This window comes from Balaenoptera acutorostrata, chromosome 9, assembly GCF_949987535.1.
Source record: "Balaenoptera acutorostrata chromosome 9, mBalAcu1.1, whole genome shotgun sequence".
Classification (NCBI taxonomy): domain Eukaryota; kingdom Metazoa; phylum Chordata; class Mammalia; order Artiodactyla; family Balaenopteridae; genus Balaenoptera; species Balaenoptera acutorostrata.
In genome coordinates, this window is record NC_080072.1 from 12,283,858 (window position 1) to 12,302,652 (window position 18,795).

At 42.9% G+C, this 18,795-nt stretch overlaps 1 protein-coding gene across 1 annotated transcript; it reads left to right on the forward strand.

Moving 5' to 3' along the window:
- The first annotated feature begins 646 nt into the window (after nucleotides 1-646).
- LOC103009598 (olfactory receptor 9I1) lies at nucleotides 647-1,555 on the forward strand. The gene is given in 4 exon segments (XM_028162445.2): nucleotides 647-812; nucleotides 815-1,177; nucleotides 1,180-1,278; nucleotides 1,281-1,555. Coding segments are annotated over 4 exon segments (903 nt in total).
- Nucleotides 1,556-18,795: the final 17,240 nt, after the last annotated feature.

Here is an 18,795-nt window from a genome sequence, read left to right on the forward strand (position 1 = left end):
ATCTTTTAATACCAACTGACTAAGCAGTTTTTGGCCACACGCTGAATTAGATAATAAGAAAATATATATCAATGGGTAATATGAGGGAATAGTTCACACCAAGAGCAGATTTGTCATCTTCCAACTTCTGAAATGCTTTCCTGAGAAAAAGGGATTAGAACTGTTGTGTCTGGAAGAGGCGAAACTAAAGCCAATGCGTGGAATATAAAGAGAAAGAACCCAGATACAAAAAGAGAATTAACAGGTAGAACTGTCCACAGATAGAAGCTCACAAGGCAACCGTACAAGCACGTGGAGGGTATGCAGCAGAGGAGACTCCAAGAGCCAATGGGGATTAGAGCAGATGCTGCCTAGATTATTTCCAAATCTCGGAGTCTATGTGTCTCTTAACTTCACAGGAATTTCCAAATATAAACCAGAGTTAATTTGAATTCGAAACACCAGCTCATGGCTCAGCTTCCAAAAATGCAGGATGCTGGAGAAGAATCAGCCAGGTATAAGATTTCTCAAAAACAATCTCTGTACATTAGCCCGGAAATATAAACCTAACTTCTACCGGAGAGAAAACATCAGTCTTTCAATTCTGGGATTTTTTTTTTTTTTTCATTTCATTCTCAGCCTCAGATCAACAGTCTATGTTGAATCCATGGCCAAGAATAATTTCACCATAGTAACTGAGTTCATCCTTATGGGCTTTACTGGCTACCTTAAGTTGGAGATTCCCCTCTTCCCGGTGTTTCTGAGTTTCTATCTAGTCACCCTTCTGGGGAATATAGGGATGATCATTCTGATCCAAGAGGATGTCCAACTCCACACCCAATGTACTTCCTTCCGAGTCACCTCTCCCTGCTAGACATCTGCTACACCTCGGCCATCACCCCTCAGATCCTGGCCACACTCGCCACAGGCAAGACAGTCATCTCCTACGGCCAATGTGCTTCCCAGTTCTTTTTCTTCACCATTTGTGCAGGCACAGAGTGTTTCCTGCTGCCTGCGATGGCCTATGATCTCTATGTGGCTATTAGCAACCCACTGTTCTACACTGTGGTCATGCATCCCAGGATCTGCTGGAGTTTAGTTCTGGGAGCCTATGTCTATGGGGTAGCGAGGTCCATCCTGCGTACCATATGTACTTTCACCCTCGCCTTCTGTGATAACAATCAGATCAACTTCTTCTTCTGAAGCTTGCCTGCAGTGACACAACAAACACTGAGATTGTCATTGCCTTCTTTGGCAACTTTGTGATTTTGGCCAATGCCTTGGTCATCCTGATTTCCTACCCATTTTGAGGGTGAACTCTTCAGGTGGCAGGGTTAAGGCTTTCTCCACGTGCTCCTCCCACCTCACTGCTGTGGCCATTTTCTTTGGGACCTTCATCTTCATGTATCTGCGGAGTGGTTCAGGCAAATCCCTTGAGGAAGACAAGGTGGTGTCTGTCTTCTACACTGTGGTCATCCCCATGCTGAACCCTGTGATCTACAGCCTGAGAAATAAGGATGTGAAAGCGGCCTTCAGAAAGGTCACTGGTAGATTCCAGGTGTCACAGAGTGTGTAGATCTGGGTGTAAGGACCTCTCGTCTTGGTCCATTTTTTTCCCATATTAATATATCCTAATAGGCACCAGCAGTATATGCAAACTGTACTCACAAACAAAAAGAAGGTAGAGAGGTACCACAGGCACACAAGAAAAACCACAAATCTACAGCAACATGGTTGGAACTAGAGATTATCATACAAAGTGAGGTAAGTCAGAAAGAGAAAGACAAATACCATATGATATCACTTACATGTGGAATGTAAAATATGACACACATGAACTTATCTACGAAACAGAAACAGACTCACAGACATAGAGAGCGGACTTGTGGTGGCCATGGGTGAGGAAGGGTGGGGGAGGAATGGAGTGGGAGCTTGGGGTTGGTAGATGCAAACTATTACATATAGGTTGGACAAACAACAAGGTCCTACTGTGTAGCACAGGGAACTATATTTAATATCCTGTGATAAACCATAATGGAAAAGAACATGAAAAAAGAATGTATATTGATGTATAAGTGAATCACTTTGCTGTACAGCAGAAATTAACACTACTTTGTAAATCAACGATACTTCAATAAAAGATTTAAAAATTTTTTTTAACTGCAAATGTGATAACATTTATTTCCAGCAATTCAAATGTACTTTCTTCTCCCTCTCCCACCTCCAGCCCATTCCTAAGAACCCAGAAGACTCACACTGCTCGCTGACATCATAATATACAGAATCTCAGAGTCCCCAGAGGTCTTCAGTTAATCTCAATCCAGCCCAATACTCTTTGCATGCTTGGGTTTCCCATCCTTTCTCAGTTTTGCCCCCATCAATACTGCCTTTTTCTCTGGGACAAGGATTATATCAGGAGATCCCTGTGGATAAAACTAAATAGTCTTTTTTTTTTTTTTAATGTGTGAGTGACTGATCACCTCAGTAAGCGAGGAGTGTTGTGTAAGACAAAACTTGAGTCTCTAAATGGCCAAGGGAAGGAAGTGTTTAAGAAGTGAGCCTTCCTCTTCACCATTCTAGAGATTCCAGTCACCCGCTTGGAGAGTCTTCCTTCTTGGCTCACACCAGAACAATGGAATTTGCAAATTCCAAATTTGCAAATTGCCTTCCCACTTAATCACTTAATCAGGTTTTGTTATTCCTGCTTTGTTGTTACTCTGATATCTTCAAGGTGAATTAAGCCTTTGGGGATGTTTCCTCAAGGACTAATTCCTTAGTTTCTGAAGGATATGGTGCATTGCCTCTCCTCTCCACTCGCATAGGCTGCCTCATGAACAATTTTCTCCTACCAAGCATCCTATTTCCAGGAATGGCAAAGTCAGAGAGCAAAGGTAGGTATAAGGCAGGTATAAGGAAAACGCTGAACCACATATTATCTTCTCTGGCAAAAGATGTGGTAAGAGGGGAAAGTAACTGAAGCTCCTGCACAAGACTGCAAAACCCTTCAGGGCAGAGTCTGTTTTCTTCGTTGCTGAACTCGTCTCCAAGTCCAGAGTTTGGACCAGATGAGTTCTCAGTAATTGCTTTTGAACACATTTTTATGGCGCATGCATGGTCTCATTTGAGCCTCATGGAAGCGGCAAATAGCGAAGACACGGTTAGATAGAAGATCCCACTTTGCAATTCAGAAAACACTTTCTCATAGTCCCTTTGGGCCTTTGCTCAAAGTCCCTTTGTTCAGAGTTTACAGCCCCATAGGCAAGGAATGTCTCTCAGAGTCAGGCTTGTATCTGAATCCCAATTCTACCACTATTTCACTGTGAAACCTAGGGTAAATGGTTTAATTTCTCAGATCCTAAATTTCCTCAAGTCTAACACAAATGTAACAACTCCTAATTTAAGAGTGTATGGTAAAAATTAAATAAGGTGATGACTAAGAAATCTAGCACCAATTAGTTGCTCAATATATATTTTTCTCTTCCCTTCCCTTTCCCTCACTTTCTGATATCAGCCCTGGGCCTTGCCACAATTCCATGGCCGTGAACAAAGAGTAAGGAGATCATGAACAAATGATAGGGCAAGACAATGAATTCAGGAAGGTGAGTATAAATCCTTTTCACTCAAGAAATAAAATCAATACGGGTATTTAACTTGGGGGATGGAAGGGGAGAGTGCATTTGTTTATATCCCACATAGTCAAGGATAGCCAAAGGATGTCTTTTTCACTGAATGTATTGTTGTGTGCCCAATGAACCCCTTTAACCAATCTTGAATTTATGAGAAGTTGATCCTCCATGCCTTTCTATATGGGAACAACCATTTTATTAAGATGGCCCTTCACCCTACCTACAGCTGATTTGTTCAGAAGTGAGCACCTGACCCACGTTAAGTTTAATAAAAATTTTTCCACGGGCATTGTGAAGTTCAACATGTAAAAGAGATGTAGCATAGGAGACCCGATTGTCCAAAGTAGAGAAGTCAAGAGAGAGGCAAAAATGAAGTAGTTATTCAAAGAGAATCTGCAACAAAAGACTAAGACTAAAAACTGACAGTTTCCATTTCCTACTTCCCGATGTACTAAGAAGCAACCACAGTAATTTTCTTGCTTCCTTAAGACACATTGGAATCCTACAATAAATTCCCCTTTGGGGACTAGTTCAAGCTTGGTCATCAGGGCCAAAGGATTCCATACTTATAGAACTCTAATGGAAAGGAGTTCTCCAGTATGTTACAGGAGATCCGCCCTCATTGACACTGATTATATCTACACTCTTTGAATAAAGAAAGGACTGGGTCTCAGTATGAGACCCAGTAAATAAAGTAAATGGAGAGTGTGTCTATACTTCTATCATTCTCCCATTGCAGAAGAAACTTCCCCACTCATAGCTTAGGTAACCACTGTTCTAGCACTTGACCTTCCCCTTCAAGCGATCAGACTAGAATAAGCCCCTGACCCAGGTTTCATCAATGCGTGAACAGAGTAGAGAGCCATGAGATGCTCTAGAGTCGTACAATGATTATTAAGCAGGAGCAATAAAAATATCTCCCCCTTGGGCTTTCCTGGTGGCACAGTGGTTGAGAATCCACCTGCCTATGCAGGGGACATGTGTTCGAGCCCTGGTCCGGGAAGATCCCACATGCCACAGAGCAACTAAGCCCCTGCACCACAACTACTGAGCCTGTGCTCTAGAGCCCATGAGCCACAACTACTGAGCCCGCGTGCCACAACTACTGAAGCCCGTGCACCTAGAACCCATGTTCCGCAACAAGAGAAGCCACCACAATGAGAAGTCCGTGCACCACAATGAAGAGCAACCCCCACTCGCCACAACTAAAAAGAAAGTCCACACGCAGCAACGAAGACCCAATGCAGCCAAAAATTAATTAATTATTTTTTTAAGAAAAGTATCTCCCCCTTGAGGATTTAAACTGAAAAATATGGGAAAATACTAAGTTAGCTGAGAAATGAGACTCACAAATGATGATAAGCTATGGAGAGAATGGCTGAGTCATGTTTATGGACAGACCAGAGAGGAAATGAGCAAATGTCAGGTGCTGAGGAGGCAGCCATATAAACCAGTCCCTAGTACTACATTAGATCCTTCCAAATCTTGAATTATGTTCCAGACTGAGTTCTAGCACTCCCAATAGGTTCCCCCAAGAAATCCCTGTCTCCTTTTTGGAGCATAAAAGTCTTAACCATAGACCCATATTCTTCTAGATAATCTGAATGGTCTCTTTTACAACCTAAAGAACCTAATAACTCATTGTCCTATCTCCAAATAAAATATTATTATTATTACTATTAATACAGCTAAGAGTTACAGAACACCTATTATATGTCAGACACTATTCTAAAAACTTTTAGATGTATTTAACAACTCTATGATGCCTTAGCAACCCTATGGCGTAGGTGCAATTATTATCCCCACGTAAGGATGGGGAAAATGAGACATAGAGAAGTTAAGTTGTCCAAGGTCACAGAAGCTCTTGATTTGAGCTCAGGGACTCAGGTTCCAGAAACTCTAGTCTTATCTACTATCTTATATCACCTTTGAACACCATTTTATAAACAATTGTCCCTTCTCTGGTACAGAATGACTTAAGGCAAAATGGCCCCTGAATCATTTTGCAGTACACCTAAAACTAAAGCAACATTGTAAATCAACTATACTCCAATATAAAATAAAAATTAAATTATAAATAAATAAATAAATTTCTCCCAACAAGAACAAAAAAATAGTCTTATTCATTAGGCTCTTTCTCCAGGAATCATGAAAGATGGTTTTCCTGCTTAGGAACTTGGGAATCATGTGAAGGGACATTCAAAGGTCATAGGTAAGAGAAGACAAAATAAATAAAATAAAAGACTTATTTAACAAGGAGGGAATTTTACTCAGCCTAACTTGCCAGTTCTTGGCTAAGCATCTGGATGGATAGAAGCTGGAAGAGGGCTTCCCTGGTGGCGCAGTGGTTGAGAATCTGCCTACCAATGCAGGGCACACGGGTTCGAGTCCTGGTCTGGGAGGATCCCACATGCCGCGGAGCGGCTGGGCCCGTGAGCCACAATTGCTGAGCCTGCGCGTCTGGAGCCTGTGCTCCGCAACGGGAGAGGCCGCGATAGTGAGAGGCCCGCGCACCGCGATGAAGAGTGGCCCCCACTTGCCACAACTGGAGAAAGCCCTCGCACAGAAACGAAGGCCCAACACTGCCATAAATAAAATAAATAAATAAAATTTGAAAAAAGAAAATGCTCCCTATTAAAAAAAAAAAAAAAAAAAGAGGGAAAGAAGCTGGAAGAGATTGCATGTAATAGTCATTCAATAAAAATTTATTCAGAACCTACACAGACCCTATTCTCTGTGATGGCTAAGATAGGACCTCGGCATTTAAGTCAGCATCAGCCATGGGGCTTGTCCCAGATAAGACAGCTCTATTGATGTCTGAGAGACTGAGAGCAGCAATGATTCTCAGATCCACAATCCACCAAGCGGTGTCCAAGTTCCCTACATTCAACCCCTCTGAAATAAAAGGAATGAGAGATCCATGCCTGCTTCCCAGAATCCTCTGCAGACCTACAAAGGAGAAACTATCTACACAAGCATTCTCCTCCCCCCCCCCCCCACCCACCCATTATCAACCTACAAGACCCATTCATTTACTTTATCCAGGTCTCTGCGGAAATGTTGCCTCATTTGGGAGAAACCTTTCTTGACCACCATATCTAGAACAACAGCTCCCCTACTGCATGTCACTGTCTATCCCCCTACCCTGCTATTTTATTCTTCAAGACACAACAATGCCTGATATCTAACTGCATGTTTGTTCTTTATCCCCACCCCCAGTAAAATATAAGTTCCATGGAGGCAAGAACTGTTATTTTTAGTGCACCTCCTGAATCACAGTAGGTGCTCAAGAAAGATCTATTGAAAAGCAGAAAGATTTAAAGGAATAGGACTTCTATTTCTGGCAATATGGTGGACTAGGATTTTCTGACCAAGCTGGCTCCTTAAAAACATGTAAAAAGATAAAATAAAAAGGTGAAAAGATACTAAGAAATCAAAGGCTAAACATCCAATGGGAAAAAAGAACCCCAAGACGTAAGCAGAGTATTGAAGCTCTGTTTGCCATCTATAGCATCTCCCCATGAGGCTATAGAACAACAGTTCCCCTACTGCATGTCACTGTCTATTGTTGTCTATTGTTGTCAACTTTGCAACTTAAAGCAGTAAACATTTCCTATTGCAGTTTCTGTAGGGTCAGGAATCCAGGCACAGGTTAGTTGGATGTCCTTGGCTCAGGGTCTCTCACAAAGCTGTAATTAACATGTTGGCAAGGGCTGAAAGTTAAGGCATGGATTTGGGAAGACTTGGATCCTTCCCCACTGGTAGTCAAATATGTCTGTTCCTTGCTACATGGACCTCCCCATGAGGCAGCTCACAACATGGCAGATGACTTTCCTCAGAACTAATTGCCCACCACAGTCTTTTTGAAACTTAATCTCAAAAGTAACATCCCACCACATTTTATTTACTAAAGGTGAGTCACTAAATCCAGGCCATCCCCAAGAGAGAGAAATTACTCAAAGACGTGAATACCAGAGGGCAGGAATCATCAGGGGCCATCTAAGGGGCTGCCTACCACAGTTTGCCCTCTGACCGCAAATGATTCATGTTATTCAGCTAGGACTGGTTAAAAAACTAGACTTTTAACTAGCCACCTTTGCAGCTAAGTGTAGACATGTAGCTGAGAATTTAGCCAATAGAATGTTTGAATAAATGGTGTAGACCATTTCCAACAAGCCATGCTCCTTCCCATTCTGCTGGCTTGAGGCAATTGAACACAGTGATGTTGGAAGTCACTGGTTGAAGGTCAAAAAGCCACGATATGAATGACTACTTGTAAGACTGGTAATGGTTTCCCTCTGTTACTAGCTGTGAGGTACCACATCATCCCATCTTGGTTTTCTTAAATCTTGTCCACACCTTTTTTAAATAGTGGCTTTACTAGACATTACCCAAGTTGAATGTGCCATCTGTTACTTGTAAGTCCCCTAACTGATACAGACGTCTACCTCTCACCACACACAAAAATGAATTCATAGTAGACTAAAGAACTAAATATGAAAGGGAAGTTAATAAAAGTTTTATAAAATAATACAGGAGAATGTTCTCATAACCTCATTATATGGAAGAATTTCATATATGTAAAAAAAAATCGTTAATCATAAATTTATCCCTAAATGTGTCAGTATTCATTAAAGAGGTTCTGTTCATTAAAACACATGATTAAGAAGATGAAAGGTCAAAACACAGAATGGGAAAAAATCTTTTTAAGACACACAATCAACAAGGACTATTATATTGTGGGTGTGTGTGTGTGCGCGCGTGCGCACGTGCCCGCGCGTGTACTTAAAAATCACTAAGAAAAGATGGCACAAAGGCTCAAACAAGTAATTCACAAAAGAGACTATCCAAACAGCCAATAAACCTATGAAGAGATGCTTATTCTCGTTAGTAATCAGGAAAATGCCAATTGAAACCACAGTACGCTCGTTAGATTAGCAAAAATTAAAGAGTATGACACCACTGTATTGACAAGGATATGGAAAATGGGTAGTATAAATTAGTCTAACAATCTTGTTGAACAGTTTGGCATTATCCTTTAAAAATCAAAGATACACGTAACCAGTGATTCAGCTATTTCAGTGACCTAAGTATGCACAATGGTGAAACTCTTGCCCATGCCTACCAGGGTGCAGGTGCAAGAATGTTCATAAAGCATTGTTATAATAGCACAAAACTCAAAACATTTGCCTCTAGGTTTTCATTCTTCTGATCTGGAGTGTGGATGTGATGGCTGGAGCCCTGGCTGCCATTCAGCTACCAAGGTGACCTTGAAGCTACAAGCCAGGCATAGAAAACAGCAGAGCAGAAAGAGCCTAAGCCCCTGATGACATTTGTAGTCCACCATACCAGCCATGGGCTGCCTATCTCCAGGCTTCTTTTATGTGGAAAAAGAATTAATGTTTATCTGATTCAAGAAAACAACCAACTAGAAACAACTAGAAAACAAATATATGTACAAAGAGAGAGAGATCAAAAATAAGCCAAACTAAGACATATGATTTAGTGATACATAGACAGACGATGTGCTTCCCCAGTTTCCTTGGCAACAGCAAAATGGGCATCAAGGGGCCCTAGGAGGCCCCTTCTCAGTTATGACTTTTCCCAGCTCTGTTGTTGTTACTGATGTAACACCATTAAAGTGATCTTCCTTTATTTCAAAATTAAATAGGCTGATAAAAAGGAATGAAATAATGCCATTTGCAGCAACATGGATGGACCTAGAGATCATCATACTAAGTGAAGTACGTCAGACAGAGGAAGACAAATACCATATGATATCACTTATATCTGGAATCTTAAAAAATGGTACAAATGAACTTATTTACAGAACAGAAAGAGACTCACAGACATAGAAAACAAACTTATGGTTACCACAGGGGAAAGGTGGGGGGATGGATAAATTAGGAGTTTGGGATTAACATATACACACGACTATATATAAAATAATTAATAAGGACCTCCTGTATAGCACATGGAACTCGACTCAGTATTCTGTAATAACCTATATGGGAAAAGAATCTGAAAAAGAGTGGATATATGTATAACTGAATCACTTTGCTGTACACCTGAAACTAACACAACATTGTAAATCAACTATACTCCAATATAAAATAAAAAATTTTTTTAAAAAGATAAATAGGCTAAAGGACTGAACCCTTCTCCCACAGAATATTTTGTGAGGCGGATGTTTAAACTAAAGAAGACCTGATGCTCAAGGCTCTGCCACAATATAGAATGGAGAGCAAACCCAGGTACAGTTCACTGAGGGCCGGGAACATCTATATTGGGTTTAGTCAGCTTTCCCAGAAGTGGTAAGACTTGAACTGGGTCTGGAAGGAAGCAGAGTCCTTGAGCAGACCAGACTAATGGGTGAGACTGTGGTTTCACGGTCCTAGTCTCCTCTCCCTGACCATAGCCATCCTCCACCATCATTTCTGATCAGCCCTCCAGCTGGCAGCTGAGAAGCTATGTGACCTCGGATAAGGTGTGCACCACCACCCCCGGGTCTGTACCTTCATCTGTAACGTATCAAAGTAGGTCTGCATTGTCTCTCCGTTTCTTTCCAGCCCTGGAGGAAGTGGCATGGAAGTGACAATGTTCAGTCCCTGAAGAGCACAGAGAGGAACATGGGAAATTATGTCATTTAGGATCTACCACTTACCCTCCTGAGCTTTTTAATCCCCAGACCCATTGTTTTCTTACCTACTGAGAGCCCTGAGTCAGCTCTAATTGAAGGCAGATGACTTCTCCCAGAAACACGAAGCCCTGTCCCACTCATTTTGTGATCTGCAGGCAAGTCTGGGCTCACGCAACCCCCCACTGCAGGCAGGTAAATTATCACAGTGAATCATAGAGAAAAAAAGAGTCCCTCTTTCATTTAATATTACCACCTTCATACCAGAAGTATCATCTTAGGTGACACCTGTAAGATGTTAAAACCACCAAAGGATTCAACTGGATCAGAAAACTCAACGATTCAGAAACAAGGCAATCTGAATTGGGCAAGAAGGCGAAACACTTAGACACCTGGAGAATCTGGAGGTTGCAAGCTTTGAATGTTGCCCAGGAACTCTGGATAAAACTGGGTGCACAGCCTGGTCTTCCTACCTGCTGGGAGTGTATTCAAAAGTGGGTTTCAGCACATCCATAAAATCAGCCCAAGGAAGATTAGGTAATTGCATTTACTATGGCTTTCAGATTGCCACAGCAGCAATCTCCTTGGATCTGCTCAGAAAACAAAAATATCAGCAGTGCTTCATAGAAGTCCCTCGCAGGAACAAAAGGACCAGTTCTTTCCCTATGAGGTAATGTAAATCTTGTAACTATGTTGGGAGATCACATATATTCCAGAGACTATTAAGTGTGCTTTCCAAAAGTTTGAAAAAATTTAAATTTTATCTGTGTGACCTTTTGCACAGGTTATTTTCCCAAGGCTTTAATTCTGTCTTCTGTGAAACAAGCATAGACCTACGTACTTACTGATGGTTGCAGCAGTTAGTAACAAATATGTCAAGTGCAGGGAACAGTAATTGGCATAGAGATATTATTACTCCCCTGTCACCCACATGGTTGAATAACTAGGTATTCAGAGCATGTACCAAGGATGAGTCCCATCCCTCTGAGGAGGTTGTCTCAGCTGGTGAGGTCAGAGAGAAAGACCCTCGAAAGAAGCTTCTGAAAAGATAATGTAGAAATGGATGTTACAGGAGGGGATGTGCAGTGAGGAAGGTGACGAGATGGAAACCTCGGTGACCTGGCCTCTGAGTGTCCTGACTATGTCACGAATGCTCAACATCACTCATCATTAGAGAAATGCAAATCAAAACTACAGTGAGGTGTCATCTCACACCGGTCAGAATGGCCATCATCAGAAAATCTGCAAACAATAAATGCTGGAGAGGGTGTGGAGAAAAGGGAACCCTCTTGCACTGTTGGTGAGAATGTAAACTGATACAGCCACTATGGAGAACAGTATGTAGGTTCCTTAAAAAACTACAAATAGAACTACCATACGACCCAGCAATCCCACTACTGGGCATATACCCTGAGAAAACCATAATTCAAAAAGAGTCATGTACCACAATGTTCATTGCAGCTCTATTTACAATAGCCAGGACATGGAAGCAACCTAAGTGCCCATCATCGGATGAATGGATAAAGAAGATGTGGCACATATATACAATGGAATATTACTCAGCCATAAAAAGAAATGAAACTGAGTTATTTGTAGTGAGGTGGATGGAGTTAGAGTCTGTCATACAGAGTGAAGTAAGTCAGAAAGAGAAAAACAAATACAGTATGCTAACACATATATATGGAATCTAAAGAAAAAAAAGAAAAGGTCATGAAGAACCTAGTGGTAAGATGGGAATAAAGACACAGACCTACTAGAGAATGGACTTGAGGATATGGGGAGGGGGAAAGGTAAGCTGTGACAAAGTGAGAGAGTGGCATGAACATATATACACTACCAAATGTGAAATAGATAGCTAGTGGGAAGCAACCGCATAGCACAGGGAGATCAGCTCGGTGCTTTGTGACCACCTAGAGGGGTGGGATAGGGAGGATGGGAGGGAGGGAGATGCAAGAGAGAAGAGATATGGGAACATATGTATATGTTTAACTGATTCACTTTGTTATAAAGCAGAAACTAACACAGCATTGTAAAGCAATTATACTCCAATAAAGATGTTAAAAAAAAAAAGAAAAATGCCTGAGTTATGGTGTTATGTCCGTATTTCCTATTATTATAATATTCATTTTATTATCTCATTTAATTCTCACAACAACTCTAGGAGGTAGATATTATTATTATTCCCATTTTACAGAGGGTGAAATTGAGGCTCAAAGAGGAAATGTCACTTGCCCCAAATCACACAGCTAGTAAGTAGTAATTTGGGATTCAAAATCAGGCAATTCAACTCCAGGGTAGAAGAAGCAAGGAGGAGGGAACCTCAGCTAAATAAAAATGCTGCCTACTGTGGAGCTGGTTATTCTTCCCAAAGTTTTATTGTGCACACTACTCAGGGTGTAGAGCATTGTGCTATAACCACATGTACCGTGAGGCACATATGAGGCCATGGCCTTATCCTCAGAAACACTCACCCTCTGGGCAAGAAGGCAAGCATGAACCCAGACAGCGATAACACCATGGCGCCCACGTGGCTTTCGAAGGGTCAACCGTGGGAGAACTCAAGGCAGAACAATCCAGCCTCAAGGTTCCAAGCTGGAATGTTGGGTGAGAGGGACTTTAGCTTCTGAGTCAGACATCAGGACACTTGGCTGACAGAGAATTGCTTTTCCTAGTATTTTATTTATGAGAAAAATCTTAAAAAGTAGTTTAAAAATTACTTTACTTACTAGGTCTTCATTGCTTTAATTGAAAAAAGTTAAAGTGTATAATATCAGTCCAGTCATCATGGTTACAGGCTGCTTTGAGGTCCCACTCCAGCACGGTGGGTGATATTAGGACCCGAGACCATCCTGCCCACAGTGCCACCCCCCTCCCCCACCTGGGCCTCTGTCTCCAGCCCCATGGTCCTCACGAGACTGGGATAGCAACCATCACTCTTGGGTTAGGTGTCCCAGTGACAGGGGAAAAAAAGCCTCCTGATACATTCAGCATTGAGGTGCTGATGACTACATTCTCAGCTTTGTAGCTCTAAAAATAGCACGGTCCACACCCGTTCAATAGATGTTTTCTGAACAACAGCTACAGGCCAGATCATAATCCCCCCAGATACTAATATGAGTAAGCTCCAGCTGCCAACCTCAAAGAGCTCATAGTTGAGTGGGGCACAGACAATGGGATGATATCATAGTTCCAGGAAAGAAGTACTCACCCAGAAATGCCTGGTATTGGTGGGGCTGGCTCAAGCTGCCCAAAATCATTGTCAAAGTCAGACACCACTTATTAACTTAGAATGAGAAATGTGATTTTCAACACGACCAACAGCCTCGAATTGTCTGCTCAGCGTATTCTCTCCCTGCAGAAAAGCCTCTATCTGAAGCCAAATTCTTCTCGGAAGGATAATCCATGAGCCTAGAATTGGAGCATAAGGAAGAAACCAGACTATTGTCTCTATGAAATCAGACCTGCCCAGGCAACCAGAAAGTTCAGCTCAGCTGAGACATCCTCTCCCTGTGTTTCACTCAGGCAGGTTGAGTCTTTCTTCAATTGATTGTATTGTCACCTGTCTGGTTAGTTACATTCCAGCCCTGAGGATACACGTGGCCCACCGCATAGGTCTTCCCAGCATCACAGCCCAATGGGTCACTTGTGATGAGGTTCACCTCTGTCAATTTCAGTTAGTTTTCATCAGGATCAGCCTTGGAGGCCACATACTCCCAGGTCCACTGAACTCAGAGTGTCTGCATAGCCTCTCTAACACTAGGAACCCCACTCCTGTTGGGTAGTATCTTAATTTTGCTAAAATTCAAGGAGCTCCAAATTGACTACATCTTCCTTGCTTGTGCCCTCTCTGGTTTTGCAAAACCCCATAGTTCATAAAATCAAAGGACCCAGTGGAAACTCTCCTTGTGTCACATAAATCCCAGAATGTACAATCAGCAGGGGGAACCGGACAGAGATGGGCTGGGAAGCAGAAGCACTAGAAATGATGAAGGACACCGGCTTGAAAGTGAGTAAACCTGGTTTCGAACCTTAACAACACTTCTTATTAATTATGTGATCCTGACAAATTAAGGTATCCCTTTTGAGCTTCAGATTCCTCACCTACAAAATGAAGGTAACAAAGATGAACGGTGACGCATCTACTTCTCAGGGTCATCGTGGGTGTTAACAATGGAATAACCAGTGCCTGGTATATAACAAATGCTCCTAACTGTTAGTTGTTATTGCTATTGACAATAATGATAACAATGTAAACCTGGAAGTAGCAGTTATCTTTTGAGAAAAAGATACCCAAATCCTCAGTATCATTTTGCCCAGTCTAGGATGAGAGAGTCGCCAAGGACTTTGAAGTAAAGGAACTTGTCTGCATATACCTGGTGGGACAGCTTCCCTAACAGGCTGGGGAAAGTCTGGGACAGCAAACCCTTGCACTGAGTAACTTGGGGAACCTGCAGGAGGAGGGGAGAGGGAGGAAGATGAGAAGGAAGAGAGAGAAGAGCATGCATTCATTCATGCACTCAACAGCTAAGACCAATTAAATGCTTAAAATCTAATTGGAGGGGAAAAGACATGAGCTCAAACAATCTGCAGTAGAAAGAGCTCAGGGATGATGTGATGATGTGATGATGGGGAGGGTCCTAGGACTGGCAGGGACCGAGAAGCAAGAACTGGAGCCCAGCCTTAGGAGCAGGAGTCAGGGAAGGCTTTATAGGATGGAACTCAATAGACAAGCCATATTTTGTTTCGTCTTTATGGTTCTCTATGAAAAAAACAAAGTCTTTTAATTCTATAACCATTTCTTAGCTTTAATATTCACTTAACCAGAGCACTATCCTGTCATCGTCCTGAGAAGTCTTTTGCTAATCATTGGGTTGAAGAAAGCTTAGCAGGACTTACGGGAACTCACATGGTCTGTCTGCCCACCAGAAATCACACTCTGCACTGACTTAATCCCTCACCCCTTTGTTCCAAAAGCCTCTCATTCTTCCCTAGGTCCCGAGGGCTGGAGAGCCTCCAGGGCAAGTGGACTCATTTAAGGCTTTAATGTTACCCATTCCTATTATTGCTTTAGATGCATCTCTTCTAAATAGCAAATAGATGACTTCGGCTTTTCATGCAATTTGGAAGTGTCTATAATAGTCAAAATCTTTCCTCCAGCTACCTGTGTCAGAACTGCTCAATCCTCCCCGCTTTGACCTTGGAAAGGCAAAACACAGATGGCACATTCCCATGGGAATGTGATGAAGGAGTTCTTTTCAAAGGAGTAGGCAGGGTTAAGGGTGAAACATCCAGGGAACAGCCACGGTAAGAAGCTCCTCCTCCCCATCCATGCACGGAGGGGAGGAAGTAGTAGGAGAGTCCTCCCCACTAGAGCTGTGGCCTTTCTCAGATGAGGGCAGCCACTGACAACCCACGGTTGAGCAGAGAGGCATCTGGGGGCATGAATACTCGAGCCTCACTCTCCTCCCACCCCCAGTCTCACGTCAAGCCTCCGACCAGAAGAGAGAGGGCAGGGCAGCCCTTAGACAAGGTCCATAGACATCAGAATACTGGCACCCAAAGGATATAGATGGCTGGAGAGTTCATCTAGCCAGGAAGTAGCGAACCCAGCACACTCTCCTTTTTTTTTCTTTTAATTTTTATTGGAGTAAAGTTGATTTACAATGTCGTGTTAGTTTCAGGTATACAGCAAAGTGAATCAGTTATACATGTACATATATCCACTCTGTTTTAGATTTTTTTTCCATTACAGAGTATTGAGTAGAGTTGCCTGTGCTATACAGTAGGTCCTTATTAGTTATCTATCCTATATATAGTAGTGTGACACAGCAATCTTCTTAACTAGAGTAATTTAACCTTTCACATTTACTCTGATTCACATTTACTCTTACTAGTTATCTATTTTATATATAGTACTGTGACACAGCACTCTTAACTAGAGTAATTTAACCTTTCACATTTACTCTAACATGTTTGTTGTTATTCCACCATCTTATAAAATTTTCCCTTTCATATGCTTCATCATAACTTTTTATTAATAACTAATAAACCATAATGATAGAAATAATAAGTAGAAGGCACTTTCATTTGTTATTTAGTTAGAAGGGATATCTATGCTTTCATTTATGATTGCTATTATTATAGTTTTCTATTTATTATACTTTTCTCTTGTTTTCTCCTTTCTTGAAATTTCCTGATTTTTTAAATCTATTTTCCTTACAATGCTTTGGAAGTTCTATATCCTGTTTCAACTCTTCTAATGCTAACTCAAGTTTTTAATTCACTTGAACCTTTATTTCTCAAACAGTGTAAAGAAATATACAATATAGAATGACAAAACACTTAGCATATCTTTCTTTCACCAGCACCCTAAGATATGTTCTTTAGTCCATTGCAGTGAGGTGAATTGGCTTCTCAGGCCTGAGCCTATAGTCTTTGGAACGACCTGGACATAATGTATAGCATATATCAAAGGCCAGCGACATAAAATTAAAAATAAAAGAAAGACACAGAAGCATAAATACTACATGATACTACTTACATGATAACTTAAAATAGTCAAACTCCTAGAAGCAGAGAGTAGAAATGGTGGTTGCCAGGGGCTAGGAGGAGGAGAAAACAGGGAGATGTCAGTCAAGGGGCACAAACTTTCAGTTATACAAAATAAATAAGTTCTAGAGAGCTCCTGAACAGCATAATGCCTGTAGTTGACAATACCGTATTGTACACTTAAAAATTAGCTGAGGGTAAATATTGTGTTAAGTGTCCTTATCACACAAAAACATAAGAATAATAATAAATAAGAGGGGGGGAAGAAACTTGGACATGATGGATGGGTTTACGGCATAGATTGTGGTGATGGTTTCACAGGTGTATACGCATCTCCACACACATCAAGTTGTATACGTTAATTATGCACGGTTTTTTGTATGTTAAAATAAATGTTTCTAATAATAAAAGGCAGAGAGAGGAGGAATGAGGCCAAGTCACCTGGTGGCCGAGGAGAACATTTGTGGATACCGAGCAGGGGGATTGGGGGGCGTTCCCACCAGGAATACGCAGCCCCCTTTCCTCCCGCGGATCATCCACGGATCTCAGCATCCCCGGTTCCCTGACCGCTTCTGGTTCCCATCCTTCCTCCGCACGGTGCCCAGCAGCGCCCACCAGCCCTGGGGCCTGGCCAAGCTCTTGAGTCCCTTTAACTGGACCTGGGTGGGCCTGGTGGGTTCTGACAATGGCAACTTCGAGTGTCTGGACCAGCAACTGCAGACGGAGATGAGGCGCACGGGCGGCTGTGTGGCCTTCTCCAGGAGGATCAGCCGCCAGGGCTGCTGATGCGGTCCGCACCGTTGCCTCCAGCCCCGCTGCCACGTCATCGTCTGTGACTGTTACCACTTCCACCTCAGGCTCCTGGCCGAGGCCATTTGGAAGAATGTGACCAGGAGGACGTGGATCTTCTCCACCTCCTTCCCCTACAAGCCCTCGGTGCCGGGCCCCACGGCTCTGGGCTTGCTGAACGGCAGCTTGAGCCTGACCATACACTCAGGAGGGATGCCCGGCTTTGAGGATTTACTGTTGGCCCTGCGCCCAGACGCCTACGCAAGCAACAGCCTGGTGAGGAAGTTGTGGGAGCAGCTGCAGGGATGCAGGTGGTCTGGATGAGGGGCTCCCACCCCAAGGGCCAGAGAAGGGGCTCAGAACTGCACGGGGCTTGAGAACGCGACAGCTGTCCATCTGTCTGCCTTCAAACTTCCCGATCTGACGGCCACTTACCAAGCCTACCTGGCCGCCAAAGCCCTGCGGGCTGCCTGTCAGAAACTGATGGACTGCTCCCCAAGAGATGGACCCTTCCTGGGAGGCACTTGTGCTAATTCACAGAACGCCAGGCCTTGGCCGGTGAGCAGACAAGACCCTCACCCGGTCCCTGTTCACCCCAGAGACCAGCAGACGGGTGGTGTGGTCTAATGAAAGGTGTACTGAATTTAGAGCCAAAGTGACTATGGCTCAGATCCCTTATTATTAAAGACATCAGGGGTTTAGATGAAGAAGAGAGGGCTTCCCTGGTGGCGCAGTGGTTGAGAATCTGCCTGCCAATGCAGGGGACACGGGTTCGAGCCCTGGTCTGGGAAGATCCCACATGCCGCGGAGCAACTCGGCCCGTGAGCCACAATTACTGAGCCTGCGCGTCTGGAGCCTGTACTCGGCAACGAGAGGCCGCGATGGTGAGAGGCCCGCGCACCGCGATGAAGAGCGGTCCCCGCACCGCGATGAAGAGTGGCCCCCGCTTGCCGCAACTAGAGAAAGCCCTCGCACGAACCGAAGACCCAACACAGCCAAAAATAAAGAAATAAAGTAGCTATAAAAAAAAAAAAAAAAAGAACTGCGAAAAAAAAAAAAAAAAAGAAGAGAGAGCTGACTCCTACTGGCAATGAGAGTCTTTGTAAAATTTTCAGGAATTATGCAAATTGTTTGTTAAACCATGGAAATCAGCAAACACTAAAATCCTGGCTTTTTTCCCCAGAGAGACAGTTGTTAAACATTTAACAGCACACC